General features: G+C 32.8%; 1 protein-coding gene across 1 annotated transcript in view; it reads left to right on the top strand.

Annotated features, from left to right (window-relative positions):
• The window catches only part of MINDY2 (MINDY lysine 48 deubiquitinase 2), a 59333-nt gene that overhangs the window by 18851 nt on the left and 19022 nt on the right, over nt 1-21460 (top strand). Inside the window, exons 4-6 of the mRNA XM_033108126.1 lie at nt 4375-4533; nt 11463-11565; nt 19093-19235. Of these exons, the coding sequence (XP_032964017.1) occupies nt 4375-4533; nt 11463-11565; nt 19093-19235 (405 nt within the window). The remainder of the gene's footprint in view (nt 1-4374; nt 4534-11462; nt 11566-19092; nt 19236-21460) is intronic.

The following is a 21460-nucleotide window of genomic DNA, read 5'->3' as shown; positions in this document are numbered from 1 at the left end:
TGGAACCTTTACATTTACTTTCAGAGCTTTTTAATATATTTTCACCAGTATCAAATTTGCAAAAAGGAAGCAAAACCTCATTTTAGTATTGCAAAATTTATTGAATTTGAATATTCAGATGATCTAGTCCTAAGAGAATGGAAAAGCTAACATGTTGCATTGCATCACTGTGTGAGGTAGGAAATCTGTAGCTAAAGCCGAATTGGTATGCTAAGTCATTTAACATCTATTGAAATTTATAGCTGAAAGCAAGGGTTTCAAAATATTTTTTGCAATAGAAACCACTTTTCAAATGAAATCTTATGGTAACCTCCAATATATAAAACCAGTAAATAATATTTTATAAGTATAAACTGATATGGTTTAGTGTTTATTATTTATCAAATTTATGTCATCTCTTACTGAAATCAGGCTGTTTTGATTAAAAACTTGAAATTAAGAATTATGGATGATAATTGCAATTTCAATTCAACCTCAAAATTCATTTTACTTCTGTTATACAGTCTAGAGAGAATCCTGATGAATCTTTGCAAACGATATCAGTATTTTGTTTGTTTCAGGTCCATCTTGCAGTCTCAGGATACACTTTCATTAAGGTGTTGTAGACTCTTGGAAAATGATTGGAAGTAAAGTTTTGTTTCAGAGTCGAAACAAACAATATCTAACAACCGCTTATAAACATGCCAGACAAAAAGTACCCTGCATTTAAAATAAGCTCTAAAACTATTTATAAGGTATTGTGATTACATTATCATTAGCTTTGGGAGTAGTATGTATCAAGCTAGCATGTCTGAGTATGAGCTGGTATCTATTGTTCCACAAGTATGATGTAATAATGTTATTTTCTGTAAAATTTTATATGAGCAAAAATGTTCAAGCCTGGATTATAGGAAGACCAGTGCAGAACTGCCACCTTCCTAATTAAAACCTCTTTATCAGAAGTTGTAATGTAAACAAAGAGCATATTTTTCCCAGTTTTGCTTAATGATGGATACCCTGAAAAAATAAGAAAACATTGTGTATTTGTGTATGTATTTATGACAGATTTTTAAATGAATACAAATATATTTAAAACTATATTTTATATTAACCATTGTCACCCCAATAAACTTTAATTAAAAAAAAAAATATTTCACCATATTAGAAGTACGTTTGGAGAAAATTCAAAGAAACAGTTTAACCACTAGCTTAAAGGAACCAATAGTAATTCTTTCTTGTGATGGGTTGCTTACACCATACCTAAGGTCTCTGTATTTTATAATACTATCATAATTTGGATTTAGGAACAAGATAACAAAATATTTATCCTTTTAAACTCTTTGTTTATAAATTTGTTTATTTTATCATTTATTAATCATTACAAAGACTATCAAATGGTATCAATTTAGTTATTTTAATACTATATAATCTATTAAAAATGTGGAAGATATATAAAGGTACAAGCATGAGCCCAGGAGCTATTTGAAATTACAATTCCCCTAAAGGAAATTGGATGACTAGTAACCTAGAATTTAACAAATATAAAAGAAAAATCAGTAATAGTAGAACTACAATCCTATATAATTGCTCACTATTGTTACAATTTTTTTGTGTTCATCTTTGCTATAGCATTAGGCACAATTTTAAAAACACTGAAGGGAAAAACGTGTTTTTAAGGGTTCAACTTTTGAGAAAATACAGTTGACCCTTGAACAATGCACGGGTTGGGGGCACCGACAGGCTACACAGTCAAAAATCTGCATATAACTTTTGACTCCCCAAAAACTTAACTACTAATAGCCTAGTGTTGACTGGAAGCCTTACCAATGACACAAACAGTCATTGAACACATATTTTGTATGTTATATGTATTATGTACTGTATTCTTATAGTAAAGTAAGCTAGAGAAAAGAAAATATTAAGAAAATCATAAGGAAACTAAGATAATATTGAATAGCAACTATAATTGAAAAAATAAAATAAAATAAAATCATAAGGAAGAGAAAATACATTTACAGTATTTACTGAAAAAGATCCACAGCTAAGTGGATGCACATACCCGTATTATTCAGGGGTTAACTATATATTGTTTTGGGGGAACATAGTTATTAGGAAGAAGTGAAACTGACAAAGCCAAAGACTGTATAACAATGTTATCTTGTTATAAATCTCTCATTCATAAATTTTAAATATTTGAATAATTTCTGTTTTTAGTCTGTCCAGTCTCTTAGAATGGAATTTTGTCAGTTACTTAGTAAAACAGAACTTTGTTCTTATGACCTAAATTTGTCTTTTTCAGATTTTAGAGAGTTCCGAGTTTTAATATAAAAGGATTTATTTCATGTTCACCCTTTCTACTCTAAGCTCTGTAATAGCCTATAGTCTACTTTTATATCTTTATATCTTTTAATGGCTTGATAGCACAGTGTCTGATTAACATTAGGGATTCAGTAAAATTTTATTAAATTTTATATATTGGCTTTTATTTGTTCCATCAAATATATCCTCTATAAGCATATCCATATTTAATGTATTAAGATGTTTAGAAAAACACGTTTAAAATAGTCTTTGTAACAAACTTATGTGACCTCATATTTATTGAGAAAACTGATATGAACAGAGTGACTCCTTAATTTGGCCAACAAGACTTTGTGATCCAGCCTCTGTCTCTTGCAGACTTCATCTCCCACCACTTTGCACTTCATTTATTTTGTTCTAGCCGTGCCGGACTCTTTGCTATTCCATGGACACAGCATTGAACTCATTTCTGCATCAGAGTTTTTGCACTGATGCCCACTTTGTCTGGAATGCCTTTTTTCCAGAGCTCCCAAGACTCAATAATTTGCTTGGTCACTATTGGTCACTATTTAAGTATCATTCTTATGTAGACCTTTTTTTAAAGCAGTTTAAGTTCACAGCAAAATTGAGTAGAAAGTACAGAGTTCCTATATACCTCCTATCCCCTCCGACACACACACACAACCTTTCCCACTATCAACATCCTGTACCAGAGTGATACATTTGTTATAACTGATGAACCTACATTGACACATAATTAATACCCAAAGCCCATAGTTTACGTCAGGGTTCACTCTTGATTTTATATATATTCTATGGGTTTGGACAAATGTATAATGCCATGTACCCATCATTATAGTGTCATACTGAACAATTTCACTGCCCTAAAAATCCTGTGCTCTGCCTATTCATTCCTCCCTCCTCCTAACTTCTGGCAACCACAGATCTGTTTACTGTCTCCATCTTTTGACTTTTCCCACAATGTTGTTTGAAATCATACAGCATGTAGTCATTTCAGATTGGCTTCTTTCACTTAGTAACATACATTTAAATTTCCTCTGTATCTTTCAATGACTTGATAGCTCATTACTTTTTTTCTTTTTTTGTGTGTGTGTGGTTAAAAAACATATAATTTACTCTCTTAACCAATTTTAAGTGTATAATTCAGTAGTGTTATCTATATTCATGTTGTTTTATAAACAGATCTCTAGAACATTTTCATCTTATAAAACTGAAACTCTATACCCATCAAACAATTCCCCAGCTCTTCCTCTCTCCAGCCCCTGACGATTACCATTCTGCTTTGTTTCCATGATTTTGACAACTCTAGGTATCGCATATAAATAGAATAATGCATTATTTGTCCTTTTGCAACAGCTTATTTCATTCAGCACGGTGTCCTCAAGTTTCATCCCTGTTGTACCATGTAATAGGATTTCCTTTTTTTTTTAAGGCTGGATAATATTCTATTGTATGTATATACCACATTTTCTTTATTTATCTGTCAATGGGCATTTGGGTTACTTCTGTACCTGGGTGTACAAATATCTCTTCAAGATGCTGCTTTCATTTCTTTTAGATATATACCTAGAAATGAGAGAGGCCTTCCTCTTTGACTAGAAACGTTTATCTTTAGGTTTCCTGGTCTAAAATAGGTCCCTCATCCCTGTCACATTGTACATCCTTATCTGCTCAATTTTTCTTACCAGTACTTGACATTATATTATATATTTTTATATTTGTCTCTCACAGTAGACTGTTAGTTGCATGAGATCAGGATCTTTGTCTATTTTATTTACTATTAGATTTTTAGAACTCAGATTTGTGCCTGGCACCTAGTAGGTACTTTTGTTTTAAGGAGGGTGCAGCTCACAGTGGCCCATGCCCGGATCGAGCCAGCAACCTTGGTGTTATCAGCAGCACGCTCTAACCAGCTGAGCTAACCGGCCACCCCCTAGTAGGTACTTAATAATAAAAGTTGAAGGGATGAATAAATTGAACAAAATGAAAAATTAGAAGTAGATGTGCTTACATTTACGTATCTTTGTTGTAGTTGTTTGACTTTTTTCATTTTTACCCTTGCCTTTCTGTTTTCAGAATATGAGTGATGCTATGGCAATCTTGCACAAACTGCAGACAGGCTTGGATGTAAATGTAAAATTCACTGGTGTTCGAGTGTTCGAATATACTCCAGAGTGCATAGTATTTGATCTTCTTGATATTCCTTTGTACCATGGGTGGTTAGTAGACCCTCAGGTAAGTAGAAAAATTTAAATTATATAAACACAAATATAGTAAAATTTTATTAATTTGGCAAATTAATCTAGATTTATGTTTTCTGATACTTATATTTTTATGCTTTTTCCTGGAATTAGCCAAATTGAGAGGTTAAGGGCGCAGACTGCTAAACCTGCCCAAGACTGCTGAGTAATTTCAAGGAGTTAGGGGCCACATCCTCACCAACATTTGTTATTATCTGTCTTTTTTATTATAGTCATCCTAATAGGTGTAAAGTCATATCTCGTGGATTTATTTGCATTTCTCTGATGACTAATGATGTTGAGCATCTTTTCATGTGCTTATTGGCCATTTGTATATCTCTTTGGAGAAATGTCTGCAGATCCCTTGCCCATTTTTAATTGGGCTATTTGTCTATTTGTTATTGAGTTGCAAGAGTTCTTTATATATTCTAGGTATAACTCTCTTATCAGATACATGATTTGCAAATATTTTCTCCCATGCTATGGGTTGTCTTTTCACTTTCTTGATGATATTCTTTGAAAAAAGTTTTTAATTTAGATAAAGTCCAATTTATCTATTTTTCTTTCGTTGCTTATGCTTTTGGTGTCCTACCTAAAAAGGCTTTGACTAAACCAAAGTCACAAGGATTTACTCCTATATCTTCTAACAGTTTGATAGTTTTAATGCTTAGGTTTAGGAGTATGACTCATTTTGAGATGATTTTTCTGTATTGTTTGAGGAAGTAATCCAACTTTATTCTTTTGCATGTGGATATCCAGTTGATTTAGTACAGTTTGTAGAAAAGATTATTCTTTCCCCCATTGAATTGTCTTAGCACTCACAGTGATCTGTATAAAATAAACCTTCCCCTTTATCCTTGTACTCTTCTCCTTTCCTTAAAAGCCTCCAGTGTAATTAAAATAAGATGCAAAATCCTTATTAGAGTTTTTATGATAATGCTACATGATCCAGACTTGGCTTATTTGTCCAAATTCACCTCATATAATTCTCCTACTTTTTACTACCCTGTAACTACACTAACTGACTTTCTGTTCTTCAGACATGTCAAGTTCATTCCTGTCTAGGGCTTTTATACTAGTTGATTGTCCACTGTGGAACACTGTGTTACTACCCTAACACATTGTTCTACCAGATCTTCACATTTCTAGTTCCTCATTATTCAGGCTTTAGGTCACATATCACATTGTAAGAGAGACCCTCCCTGACCAACTTGTTGAAATTAGTCACCCTCCTTTTCTCCAGTCATTTCCTCTCCCATTACCCTATTTGATTTTCTTTTCCACTTATCTAGAATTATTATTTATTTCTTTACTTGATTGATCGTCATCTCCCACGAGAATGTATGTTTTATTAGGACTGGGCTCTTATTTCTGACTACTTAAAACAGTGTTCGGGACATAGTAGGTTCTCGAATAATGACTGATGGAATGAAGTTTGCATTTAGACATGCATTAACTACACGGTAGAGAACGCAATAGCAAGGACTTGGCAGTGTTTCTTTATCCCTGACCATTGGTAAAAGCAACGGGTATTCTAGGCAATGAAAGGGTATTTTTCTGTAAGCAGGATATCTGTATTTTTAGTGACACTCTGTCTCTAAGAATATCACTGAAAAGTCTAAACATATCCAGCACTTTACACATCCATGGGGAGACTTGTTGGATGCTGACAGAGGACAGTGCCAAGTAGCTTAGATTCTTGAGAGTGAGCTGATGGCCTGAGGAACTTAAGCCTGAGTTCTTACAATTGGACTCAGATCATCCCTCTGACTATATGTAGCTATATGTTTTGGTAAACAGTTAAATTCATATGCTTAAAGAAAAAAACGTAATATAGGACAGAGATGGTTCATCAGACTTTTCTGATCTACACAGCGGTTTTCAAAGTCTTGTGCTCTATATCTATTTTACTTGTTTTGTGACAAAAGGATTCTACTTCTGGGAAAGAAAAAAGAATAGGGCAAAGTTTGAAATAGGTCTGTGAAATATCTTTCAGAACTGGCTAGTTCTTTGTATTCTAATTATATGTTCTGCAAATAATTATCTTAAAAATAAATTATCATCAGTTCTCTGAATCGTGGGTACCAAAATTCAGCCACGGAGAAGGTATTTCTCCATTAATTGGTAACTAATCTTTAGGAGCAACATTGGAAGCCAGATGACAGTGGAAGTGATATATTCAATGTGCTGAAAAAAGACAATGCTAACCTACAATCCTGTTCCCAGAAAAATTATCTTTCAAGAATGCAGCAAAATAAAGTCATTTCTTAGATTAATTAAATTAAGATACTTTCCTGCTGGTAGACCATTATTAATGGAAACTCCAAACAGGATTTTTGAGAAGGAAAGTGATCCCAGATGGAAGGAAGAGTGAATGGAGAGAAAATAACATGATGAATATGTGAACAAATAATAAATGTTGACTGTATCAGATAATAACATTATCTTTTGGGGTTTAAATAAAGAACATTAGCATATACAAAAAATAACATAAGGTGGGAGGAAAGTATTCTAAGGGCCTAGAATTAATTCTTCAAAAAGAGAGTATTAACTTCTGACTTTGATATGGTAGGGAGAGATGTTATAATATCTATAATTTCTCTGTTCAATATGGTAGCCAAGTGGGGCTATTTAAATTTAATTAAAAATTTAGTTCCTGAGTTGCACTAGACACATTTCAATTGCTAATTAACCACAGGTGGCTAGTGGATATCTTATTGGGCAACACAGATTTGGAATATTTCCATTATTACAGAATATGCTTTTGGATATTGCTCTTTTAGAGTAACCATGAAAAGAATAGAAAATATAGTGGGTAACTTCTAGATTAATAGAAGGAAAAATTAATCAATCCAAGAAGAAAGAAGAGGTATTGAACTGATAGGATGGAGAGAAGAATATTGAACTGATAGGATAGAGAGAATGGTAGATTTAATAAATTCAAATATATGAATAATTATAGTAAGTATAAATAGGACTAAATCCTCTAGTTAAAAGATAGTGATTCTGAGGCTAGATTAAATATATATGTTTGCTGTTTACAAGAGACATATATAAAACAGTATGAAATTAAACAGAAAGATTGAAAATAAAAAGAAGAAAAAAAGATGCCATACAATTGCTAATCAAAAGAAGGCTGGTGTACCTATAGTACTTTCAGAAAGAATAGACTTATAGTTTAAGTCACAGCATTACTAATGATAGATTGTTTAATTTGCTAAGAAGATATAATCATTTTAAATTTGTATGTGCCTGGAGACACCTGGAAAGTATAAAAACCTCTAATTGACTGTTCATTCCTTGAACCCATAGAAACTGTCACAAAAAGTAAAGGTCAGTTTTTGACAATGAAAAACAAAATTTGTATGCATCTAATAACATAACTTCAAAGTACATAAAGCAAAATTTAATAGAAGTATAAGAAGAAATAGGTCATCATACTGGAAAATTTTAATATACCTTTCTTTGTAATTGTTAAGAGCATGAAAGAAAACCTAATGAACATACATTCTTCTAAAAGAATTTAATAAACTTTTTATTTTTGAATAATTTCAGAAACAGGAAATTTGCAAAAATATTATAGAGAATTCTCGTATACCCTTTAGCCAGTTTCCCTTAATCTAATGTGACCATAGTGCATGTGTCAAAACAGAAATTTAATATTGGTACATTACTATTAAATATATTAAAGTCTTCATTCACATTTCACCAATCTTCCCACTAATTTCTTTGTTGTTGTTCCAGAATCCCATCTAGGGTATCACATGCATTAAATCATCGTATCTTCCTACTCTCTTCCTGTCCATGACATTTTTTCAGTCTTTGTTTTTCATGAACCTGACTATACATTCTTTTTATACACCTTAAATTTTAGATTTCAAGACTAAATTTATAAAGATGTTAGTTCTCTCTAAAATAAATTACAGTTTCAATACAACCCCAAACAAAATCCCAGCAGATTTGTGGGGAGTAGTTGTGGAATGGGACAAGTTCATTATGTAATTTATATGAAAATGCAAAGAGCTAGGAATAGAAGCCAAGATACTCTTGAAGCAGAACAAGTAGGAAGGACTTGCTCTTCTAGATACAAAATATTTTAAATATTATTATTAAGAATTAGAACAGTGACAGAGAATAGAGAGGCCAAAAAGACCGTGCACTGTAGAGCAGTGGGGGAAGGAAAAGCCAGTCCTTTCAATAAAAGGTGCTAAGACAGATAGCCATTAGATATGCAGATAGACAGCCAATTCAAATTTCTAATTAGATAGCCAATTAGAAAAAAATGAAATTATTTCCCCAAACTCACACCATAAAATTCTGTGCCATGTACATTGATGTTTAACTGGAAAAGATAAAACTGCATTCGTTTGAGAATATGTTTCTAACCTTAATGATGGAAAAGGGTTTCTAAAACAAGACACAAAAGCATTAACTGAAGAACGTTGGTAGAACATGAATATATTAAAATTGAGAATTTCTGTTTCTTTAAAGAAATCCCAATGAGAATGTAAAAGTAAGCCACAAAGTAGAAGATGATTGCAACTTATATAATGAATAAAGGATTAATATCCAGAAGGTATAAAGAGCTCCTATGGGTAATTTTTTTTAAAGACAGACAACCCAGTAAAAGAGGAGTAAATGACTTGAACAGGCATTTCACAAAAATGAATATCCAAATGGCCAGTGAACATATGAACTAGTCGTCAGGGAAATGCCAATTAAAACCAAAAATGAGATAGCACTATTCACCCAACAGAATGGCTAACATTTAAAAGTCTGACAATACTAAATGTTGACAAAAATATGCAATGTAGAGAATTCTCATTCGGGCTGATGAGAATGTAAATTGGCTATCTACTTTGGAAAGCAGTTTGGAGTTACCTAGTAAAGTTGAAGCATATCCAAAGACTCAGAAATTTAACGAGGCATATTCTCTAGAGAAATTCTTGACATGTGGAACAGGATAAATGTACAAGAACATTTGCAGTTCATAGCAGTATTACTTGGCATAGACCCAAACTGCAGACAACTTAGACAGCCATCAAAAGATGAATAAATAAATATATTATGGTATAGTCATATTATGGAACACTAAAAAACAATGAAAACAAAGAACACCTACATACCACTACATGCAACTACCTAGCATATTATATGTTTGCTTATTTGGTTTATTGTTTGTCTTTGCTCCAGAATATAAATTTTATAAAAGCATAGACCATCTATTTTGCTCACTGCTAAGTTTGCAGTTTCTCTCACAGCACCTGGTACATAGTAGTGCATAAATGGCTACTACTGAATTAATTGAATGAAATATTAATGTAGATTCGGTCTATGAAAACTTGAAATTTTGTATTGTTCATTGCTAGTCTATAGAAGTACAATTGATTTTTATATATTGATCTTGTATTTATTGTTCTAGTTGTATTTTTGTGGATTCCTTAGTATTGAATATTCAGATTCTTTGGAAAAGACAATGAAGTTGATTCATTAAAGACAATTGCTGTAAACAATAAAAGTGTTAAGAAAAATAATGAAAATATAAGAGCTTGTGCCCTCAAATTGCTTCTTAGGGGTCTAAGTTTTCATTTTAAATGAATCAAAGCTAGAAGTCATACTGTTTTGTGTGGTTTACATAAACTTATAGCTGGAAGATCACCTTTGAAAGAAAAGGCCTTATTTGGCTCTACATCAAAAGATTGACAAGTGAATACATTCGTGTGTTTTTAATTAACATGAAATGTTTAAGATATGTATATAACATTTAACACATTTCTCTGCTTTGACTTTTTCAATTACCTGATCTTCCCAATCATCCATCAGTCCCACTTGCATAGCTAAGAGGCTTTTACCATCCTAGAATTTTGCAGGAACAAAGAAAATAAATTCTCTCCTAGAGCACAGCCGTTGTTCTCCAACTTTACTATGCAGCCGTGGAATAAAACTTAGACAACTGAGAAGCAACTTGAGCCTGGAATTCTTTTAGATCTTTTTAACAAACTCCCCAGTTTGGGAACTACTGTCCAGAGGATTATTTGTGCCGATATATGTCAAGACTTGTGGTATTCAGAGATTAAGTATTTAAGATCATTTGGATGTGGAAAGAAAACATTGGCCGTCTTATGTTTTATATCATTATATTAATTTGTACGTGTTTTATTACGCATATATCATTAATACAGTAGTACACATAAATAATTTAGAAGTGTATTTTAGGGATGGGAGTGCAATCAACATAAGTTATTTAGACAGCAGAAACCTATTTTTCTTCAATAATCAAAGCAAAGTATAATGGAGGAAGAGTAGAGATGCCCAATTTTATTTTCCTATAGCTTAAAACTTTGAATTTATTTTCCTACTGTACCTTCAGAGACAAAGATTAAATAAGAATCATTAGGCAAATACTGTCCATCATTAACATAGTATATTAACTTCAGTAAAACAACATTAGTTATGTCTACTCATATCTCCACTGTACTTTGCTAGGAAGTAAATAATAAATAAAATGGAAAAACTTTAATCCAATAAATTAATATCTTTAGATTGCCTTGCTTTAAATACAAAACATTTGTGTTTTAGTAAAAAAATAAAAATAAAAAACTGAGATTTTCTTATTTTTCCTCTGAAATATTTTAATCACTTAAATGCATCTTTAAGACCTTAAGAAATAAAGTTGCATGTAATAATCCCATTTAATTATTTTTTGCATAATTGAAATACAGCTGAGCAATAATTTTCATAATATGTTATAGCTGTAAACAAAATTGGAAACTGTTGGGTATTGATTTTAGTGCTGATTTTTTTCATAAGTAATATTTGTATATTTAGCATTGTATTAGAATAAAACCCTAAAGACTTACGTAGATTTCTTTGTAATTGTTTTTAATCTTATCATGATTAGTGAGACAGTCATTTGTTTTCTAGATTGATGACATTGTAAAAGCTGTTGGTAACTGCAGCTACAACCAACTAGTGGAGAAGATCATCTCTTGTAAGCAGTCAGACAATAGTGAGCTGGTTAGTGAAGGTGGGTGAGTGCTATTACCTGACTTACTCTTGGCAAAATAACTTCTCTGATAATTGAATATCTTTTAAATGTCTTAATTAAGACTTACGAAAGAATACAAGTGATGCTACTTGTAGGAATTAAAAGTAGTAGTTATTCATAAAGGTGCCAGTGAAAGGTTTGTCCTAGAACCCTTTTCACTTGACTTGTAAAATCAGGCCTGGATTTTAATAAAAGTCTTTGGACTCTTGCTAGTTTTGATATGGTCTGTTACCCACGGGTAACTGATAATTGCTCTTTTTAAAAAGGATTATTATTTGGGAGCCCTGTGTGAACTTTATAATTCATCCTGAACACTTCAGTTGACGGGGATGAGTATTACGATACTCAAGTGTTCATTTTAGTCGGGCTCTGCCGTATGTTTCAGTACAATATAGTATATACTAAAGCTCTATTCCAGATCAAAGTATGCCTCTAATCATCAATTTTCCTAATCTTTAGCTACTTAAAATCGCTGAATTCGTCACCATAGAAGCAGGTTCATTTTTTTTCAGCTGTGTTCCAGTCAGTGAAGGGAAGACCAGATTTGAACCCAGAATGCTAGCAGGAGCTATAGCATTTGGATATAGTTCTACATAGTACCTTCCCCACCACCCCCTTCACTTTTTCATAAATATGCTCAAATACTGAAACTGCTATTCTCCTCTGTTTGAAGGGTAAACAAAATAAAGAGAAATCATGAGAAGCAGGGGGTGAACTACATCATTCTAAGACACAAATTTTTTACATGAGGGGTAAAAAAAGTTGATTACAATGAGCACATTTTTAAAACTCAAAACGAAATGACTAGAAGAGTATATGAGAATATATAAAAGAAGATGTACACATGAATACCATACTATATTGATTAACCAGAACCCAACTAATTATATTACTCAATTCTCCATAAGTTTAACATATTTATGCAAGAGGCAAGTACCAAGAAAATACACAGTATTTTACTTGAGGCTTATCCTAGTCTACTTGCAATAAACATATAAATGTACAGGGATATTGATCATTGATTTGTATGACAGCTCTTTCACTACAACCTAAGGCAGCAAAGTTTAAATTTTAGGGGGGAGAGGAACAATAAAAGCTGTTAAAAATATTTTCTCTCAGTTAACAAAATTCCACTCACTAGAACTTATCCAAGCTCTCATTACTATAAATATATCCCAAAACAGCAGGCTATAAAGAAAATTTCCCTCTGTGGAGTCCTACTTTCTCAGTAACTTCTAATATGCTATTCAATAGCAATTAAGGGAACGATAGGATTCAGAAAGTGTTAACAGATGGAATGATAGCCACGAAGTGATATTTGGGTGAACAGACTTACAGGGAAAGAGGCTACAGGAAACACCGTTAACAGCATTTTTCCCAAGCCAGGCTGCAATATAACAAGGTGTAGGACTTAGGTAATATACTAATTAACAAATGAATAACAACAACAAAAACCTCGTCCCTTTTGGTTACAACTATTTGTTACAACTATTATTATTTCTCTGACATTGATTCCCCAGAATAAGAAATTTAATAGCTAATTTATATAGTATCGATAACTTGAGAAGAATATCTCAGTAAAAGGAAGGAAGGAATTATCCTCTTTAGTGGTATAGAATTTTCAGGTAATATATATCAGAATTGATTAACTCCTTGATACATAAATTTTATAATGGTGAAATTCTGTATATTAGATTTCCATATCAATGAATAATTATATATGGGATTCACTACAATTAAAAAGCTAAACTACTTTTTTGTTTATAAGAAACTACAAATATGTAGTCTGTTTGAAATAATTTTTTGACCAATAGTTACTTGTATAAGGCACTAAGAAATACAGGAAAGAAAAGGCCACAAGGGACATTTTTACTTATAATGTAGCAATTAGCTTCCTTCCATCATTTTCTTCATCATATTTTCTTGGGTATAGTGTTTAACTGAAGTAGTCTGCTTTCTTTTCTATATAACCTACAACTGTAACTTTCCTTCTTATTCAATAAAATAGGCAAAAGGTGATTTATTTCTAATCCTTCTTTATTAAAAAGAATTAAGCTTTGGTCTTACATGATAACTATATTTTTTAAATTCAAATATTTCATTTTTATAAGGTGCATAATATTAGAAATACTTTTACTATCTTTTTTATAAAAATGTTATTTAGCTGACAGTCAAATAGAATTCTTTCAACTTCTTTCGGATGACATTCATTTTCTTTTGATGACAACACCTTATAAGTAAAAATACAAAAAATACTACATTTACATAGAATGCAGATTATTGGCTATCTCTTCTGGGTGTTAATACTTCCTTGAATCTAGTTATAATGATGGTTTGTGGCATAGCAGCAAAAATCAACAACGAAAACAATAGCACGGTACCAGCTGCCAGACTTCATCAGAGCTGGTCATTTAATTCCAGATGCTCTCTCAGGAGTAATTTCTTCTTTTAACAATTGTTTCTAGGTGAAAAACATGCTTAAAGAAATAATTCCAGAATAATCGTTTATTCAAATATTTATTGAGCCTTTATTATGTGCTATAAACACGGAAAATTATAGTTTGAATTCATATTATTTTTATTGAATAATATTGATTTCCTTTTTCTTTTATTTTGAAAAAATCTCAAACCCATAAAAAAGTTGGAATAGCACAATGAATATATATATACGTATAAATAAATATATATATATACGTATATATATATGTGTATATATATGTATATATACACACATATATATATGCTTCACCTAAATTTACCAATTATTAACATACTGAATTTTTGCTTTCTATTCTCTTTTTCCCTCTCTCTCCCCCCTCACATGTTTTTGCCTAAAATCTTGTGAGAATTAGTTGCAAATATCATAGCACTTTACCCATTAATACTTCAACATTTGTCTCCTAAGAACAAAGAATTATCCTGTATAATTGCCACACAATTAACTCAGGAAATTTATCATTAATACAATACTATTATGTAATATACTGTTCATATTCAAAATTCCCCAATTGTCCCAATAATGCCCTTTATAGCTTTTAAGTTTTTCATTGTAGGTTCCAATCAAGAATCATCTAATTAGCATATCAATTTAGTCTGTTAAAATCTAAAACAGATTGCTAAACTTTTGTCTGTCTTCTTTTTTTTCTTTTTGATCTTTTGTGTTGTTGACTTTTCTTAATAGTCTAGGCCAGTTGTTTTGTAGAATAGTCCTCAATTTGGGTTCATGTGATTGTTTCTCTATGAGCGGATTTAGGTTATATATTTTTGGTGGGAATACTACATAGGTGACATTGCGTCAAATGAGGTGGCACATGATGTCTGATTATTCTGTTATTGATGATGTTCATAGATGATTAAGGTGGTATCTGCAAGACTTTTTTGTTGTAAAGATGCCCTTTGCTCTTTGTAATTAATAAGTAATCTCTGCTGGTATGCTTTGAAACTGTGTGAATACCCTGTTCCTAATAGTCTTTTACCCAATAGAGTTGGCATTCATTGATTCTTGCCTGAATCAATTATTACTATGGTGGTTATATTTCTGTTACTGCTTCTACATTTACTAGTTGGCATTCTTCTGTAAAAAATAGCTTTCCCTTCTCCTCCCCTATTAAAAAAAATTTTTTTTATCAATGTAGACTCATGGATTGTTTCTTATTCTGTGTGTTACGATCCACTATTATCTTTATTCTTTCTGATGCTTCGAATTTTCCCATATATGACCAATGGGATGGTCTCAAGTTGGATCCCATGTTCTTTTGACATCTTCATCATTTCTTGAGCACTTCCTTGTTTTCTATCACAATAAGATGTTCTGGGCTCTGTACTGCATCCCTGGAATCAAATCATATCAACCCCTGCATTTTCAAAGAAAATCAGGCCATTGGACATATTAAAAAACATTGTTTTTGCCCCCTATTCTTGAGTGAAAACATTCATATAATATGTTCGATTTTTGAAACTTTACATAAATGAATTTAAAAAGAAAATCAGACCATTTGTTTAAAGCTATCACAGTGACACAGTTAAATTTTGATTGAGTTTAAATGTGAGCAGACATCTCAGGCAGGGCTACATTTAGCCAACATTTTAAAATAAGCGAAATTTCCTTTTATCCTGTTTCCTCTTTTTGTTACCTTTTGCCTAATTTAGTGCCCCTCTTTCTTACTTTACATCTTTTAAGGCACTCAGTACTTTGTCTCTAATAACTCTTTAATAATAGTGGAAAATAATTTGGTAAACTAATTTAGCATTGAATTTCTGAAACTAATAAATATTTTCAAACACATTAATGTCAGCAAAATAATTTTTAATTTAAATTTATTTTCAGTAATATTTTATTATTACCATTAAATTAATTTTTACCTTACTTTAGTATAATTAATACGACTATCTTTTACAAAATAGAAAATTAATCTAAATGTTGCAAATAAACTATTTGTCATTTGAAGCAGCAATGGAAATAAATACACTGCTATGTAACACTTAGAATTATTTACCAAAGTTTGTTTAATTAGTTATGAAAAGTTGAAACTAGAATAGGCTTTTGAATATTCCACTAAAATCACAGGAGTGTTAGTGTTTAAGAGTTGGAAGAAGAATTAGGAAACATTGTTCTCTATATGTCTAAATTACTATACTTTATGGTTTGAGGAGAAATTCAGTTTGCATTTGTAATAATAAGTACTAAATTTTTTAACTTAATACCAATCATTCTTCTGGATTCCAGTCTTCACTTTTCCATGTGTAGTTTTGTCCTTGAGCAAATCACTTCTTCTCTTTGAGTCTCTGTCTGTTCTATAGAAAGACCTTTCTAATTGTTGAATTTCTTTCTAATGTTGAATTTCTTAATTTCTAATGTTGAATTTCTTAATAGCACATACAAGTAATGTGCTATATCCCCACTTATTGTATGTTCTTGAAAGGGATTTGTAGAGAGGATGTTGTGTGAATGAGGTCTGTGAGGAGCATGTAGAAACATCTTTCTGAAGGAAGTATTTAGTAACACTGACATTACAGACAGCAGTGGTACATCTCAGCACAGGCATTATACTTAATTTTTAAATGCTATATAATAATAAAGTACTTTAGTATATAACCCATACGTTCTACTCAGTAACGTAGTACTTAGCAAAGTAATGATAATAGTAGCGGGGGGAAACTCTTATTTCTAAATATATAATCCCAAGGAGTTGCAAATGTGCTATAAATTTCCTTTGGCTGTGGCCTTCTATATAACTTTGCATTTCCCCTCCTATCTTAACCAATTCTTTGGAATAGTGCAATAGGATGTCTAACAATTAAGTTCGCGAACTTTGTTGCAACGATGTTGCATAACCTTTTTTGATATCAGAAGGATTATTCGTTATAAATTTGTGCTAACTGTGCAAACAGTTAACCAAGTTTACTATTTGGAAGTGCTGAAAAGGCTGCATGAAAAAGTTAGATGACCTGAACTTTTCACCAACAATTCATGTCTCTTGCATCATGACACTGCACCAGCTCACACGGCATTGTCTGTGAGGGAGTTTTTAGCCAGTAAACAAATAACTGTATTGGAACACCCTCCCTACTCACCTGATCTGGCCCCCAATGACTTGTTTCTTTACTCGAAGATAAAGGAAATATTGAAAGGAAGACATTTTGATGACATTCAGGACATCAAGGGCAATACGACCACAGCTCTGATGGCCATTCTAGGAAAAGAGTTCCAAAATTGCTTTGAAGGATGGACTAGGCGTTGGTGTCAGTGCAAGCTTCCCAGGGGAAGTACTTTGAAGGTGACTGTAATGATATTCAGCAGTGAGGTGTGTAGCACTTTTTCTGAGATTAGTTCATGAACTTAATTGTCAGACCTCGTATATTGGTAACTTTTTACAACCACTTTGCAGCTTGACATTAAGGTTGAGGGACAGAGAGGGAGTAGAATAAACCTATATTCTCCAGCTGCCTCTAGCCCTACCAAGTTTGTTTTCAATTTCTTGTTGACATGTCAATTTCTTAAACACAGGTTCATCTTTACTCCCTATATTTGCACGTCTGTTCACTTAAATATTTTAGAACACTCTCTTCCCCCCTTTTGAGACATTTCTTCCTTATTATAGGAAGAGAACAAAAGGAGGAAGAGAAGAAGAGAAATACAGGCACTTAAAATATTATACAGTCGATTTTCATTATTCCCAGTAGTTATGTTCTATAAAGTTGCCGTGAACACTGAACTAAGTGAATACTAAACCACTGCTCCTAGGGGAAACACAGGATTAGGTTCCTGTGAGCCTCTGGTCAAAAAATTTGCGTCAACTCGTAAATACATAACCTTGTTTTATGTGCATCTCTGTTTAGAGACACCTTATTTACTATATATTGTTGATTCAGTAACATTAAACTTACGGCCAACAGCACTATACCTCACTAGAGCAAAGCTGCAAAAATATGTGCTTTCTCCATAAGACACATCACAGCCTTTGTGCATTAGGAACACTAAGCAGCACTTCAGCAATATGCTTGGGGGCCATTTTACACAGTAAAAATCAATCCCCCAACAAAGCACAAAAATGTGAAGAATGTGGCACTAAACAAGCTCTGTGAAAAGGACACTTGTTTATAGTATGAGAGCTGAAAGAGAAGGCAACATTGCCTTGTTTGACCTCAGTGGGGAATGTGTAAGTTGGGTGACTCAAATTTTTTTGCCATTTTGCACACATCCAGGAATGACCCTGAAAGCACAGCAAGTATTGATTTTGGAGTAATAAATATTAGGTAGTAGGCAAATTTGCAAATATGAACCTGCACCAATAAGGAGGATCAACTGTACATATATCTTTTAAACCCCAGAAATCTTCTTTATATTTTATTATGTTTTGAAAACAAAAGAGATCATTTCCATTTCTGAACTTGATATATCTATGTAATGCAATAATATATCTAAAGTGGCATATGTTGGAGGAGATTAGGATAAAAATGACATCAATTATCGCACTGTTTTCTGTTCATTTTATGTGTACTTTTAGTTTTAAGGCAAGAATTGAGCAGTTTGTGAATTGAGGATTATCTGAGAGCTTTGTTAAAATCGTGAGCAACTCAATTTGTTAAGGCTGCTTTTAATTTCTAAACACCTATTTATTGGGGAAGTAGCTGTTGACATACATCTTTCGCTCCTATGCACTTTTTAAATTGCTAACTCTTGCCTTCTTATTTCTTTTAATGGGTTTTAGTTGTATTGTGTCTGTGTGTTTTGTTGTAAGCTGCTGGAAATCCTTTTTGGAAGTAGGTGAAGTATAAGTAAATACATTAATTGATAAAAAAAATTTCATATAAGTGTTTCTTTAGGATGGGAATGTCTGTAGACACATCTTCCAGAATAAAAAAAGTAGAGTCTGCAATTTGGGGCCATCATGTTATAGTAGGAAAAGTCTTATTTTGACTAGCCTTTCTTCATGCAATGTAAGTAGAAACTCTTTTTAATTTTGAAATTATTCTTCCATCTAATATTATGCATTGGTTCCATAGGCTTTGTAGCTGAGCAGTTTCTAAATAACACAGCCACTCAACTGACGTACCATGGATTATGTGAACTAACTTCAACGGTTCAGGAAGGAGAACTTTGTGTGTTTTTTCGGAATAATCATTTTAGCACCATGACCAAATACAAGGTATGATATCGAAATAGCTATTTAATTGTTATTTGAAATTAAAGGAGCTTGATTTAGAGATGTCTTATGATTTGCTTCAAAATCAAAAATAAATAAATTTAGTATAATATTCCTTAACCATCAAATGATGAAGGTAATTATTAAGTACTTCGTTAGTATAGAGTGTTTTTTCAAATCAGTTTTTTGTTTTTATTTAAGTCTCAACTACTTTTTCAGATTACTTACTGCATTAAAACGTATTTATTTCCTTTTTAAGCAAAAAGAAGACAAACCCTACAGATAGACCTAGGATGACTGCTAATGGTAGATGTTTATATTTGAGGGCTAAAGGAGTTTAGAAGAAAGAATCAAGATTTGTCTTTATGATGGTGTTTGCTATTATTAATCAGTATGACTTTAAATTCTTCTTATCATGCCATTTATGGCTCTGCCAAACAATCTTACTGATTCATCCCTTTTGTTATCTCTTTATCCTTCCCTTCATTTTTATAGCTGCCACCTAATTCAGGAGTATATGAATTTATACCTAAACTTCTGTGGCAGAATACTACTCTGATCATGTCAATAATATAGCAAAAATGTTCATTAGCACTCAGTGCATAGAGGATAACAAGGCAAGGTATTTTCTACTCTCCCCCTCTGCCAACACTTTGCTTCAGCCGTAATGGTCTGTCTACTCATTGATAATCCTCCTTTCCCGTACACACTTTATGCTTTTCCATTTCTGTACCTTTACTGCCATTTACTACTGCTTACTCCCTGTTTGAAAAGATCACTCCTTTTTTGCCTATCCAAATTTCACCTTTTAAGAAGCATTTCAAAGATCAGCTCTTCAGTAAAGCTACTTCTTCTCTCCTTAAACCAAAGGTTCTTGACCCAGCTTGCATGCTAGAACTACCTAGGGAACTTTTTAAATAACCCCAATGCACAGAGCCTACCACCCACTCAAATCAGAGTCCCTGGAGATAGGACCTGAGCGTCAGTATGTTTTAGACGCTCCCGGATGATTTGAACGTGAAGGTAAGGCTAAGGCTGAGGACCGCTACTCTACCATCCTTCTCTAGCTGTTATGGGCCATAGCATGCTTACCCTTATTGATGAATACCTAGTTACTAGTTTTCTTTATAAATGTGTCTTACTTTTCTAAATGAAAGTAAGCTTATTGAAGTCAGGAATCAGGTCTTCATGTTTCCTGTAACACTAATCAATGAATTGCACAAAGGAGTGTAAATAATAATGTGTTTGCTTTCATAAGAATACCTTAGCTCTCCTATTCCTATATTAGCTATGGCAAGGGTTCATCTTATTGCTCCCACATTTGAGCTAGATGTGTACTAGATATGGGCCCCGAGTCATCCATATGCCTCAGAAATCTAAGGCCAAAGAACCTCAGGATCAGAATTATTGCTATATAGTAAATATGGCTGTCATCTTGCTTTACCTGATCTCTTCAAGCCCACACTTTATTCATTCATTTAACAAATAACTATTGAGCATGATTATGTCAAATATCTATTGAGCCCAATTCTGGGTGCTCAGCTAAGTACTAGGACCACACAGCCTGAGAAAGGCAGCTATGGTTCCTGCCGTTTAAGGACTTCTTATTTTGGCAAGGGACAAATGTTAAATAATTACACAATTAGTTACTTCTATTGAAATACACTCTGTAACTGGTACATACAACATACTGTGAGAGCTTTCATCAGGACTTATTACATAGTTGGGGATGTCAGGAAAGACTTCCTTTAGAAGTAACATTTAAACTGAGACCTGAAAAATGAATCTTCTTAATCAGTTAGCAAAAAAAGGGTTAACTAAGTAGATAGAACATGTGTGCAAAGGCCCTGAGGAGGGAGAGAACTTAACTCCTTAAAAAGTTAAAAGTGTGGCTGAAAGAAGACCTATGTGGCCGAAGCATAGAAAATAAGAGGCATGAAATAAGGCTAAAGAGATAGGCAGGTACCAGATCTTGTAGAGTCTTGAATTAAGAGGAGAAACAGACCTTGATCTCCTATGGCCTAGTGGTTCTTTTTGTTCTCTCTTTTGGGCTCAGCAGGAACAAGATAGTTCACTGGGAAAATAAGGTGTCTGGCTATCATTGGTGGTGGTTCTACCACCTCCCAAAACTGAGCTCTGCATGTTCCCTTTTCTATCAAAGGCATATCCCTGACCACGAAGTCCTTTGCTAGTCAGCTAGGCATTCCCCATCTTTTTGTGTAGTTGGG

The sequence above is a fragment of the Rhinolophus ferrumequinum genome, chromosome 6 (assembly GCF_004115265.2).
Source record: "Rhinolophus ferrumequinum isolate MPI-CBG mRhiFer1 chromosome 6, mRhiFer1_v1.p, whole genome shotgun sequence".
NCBI lineage: Eukaryota > Metazoa > Chordata > Mammalia > Chiroptera > Rhinolophidae > Rhinolophus > Rhinolophus ferrumequinum.
This window is presented reverse-complemented; position numbering and strand designations above follow the sequence as displayed.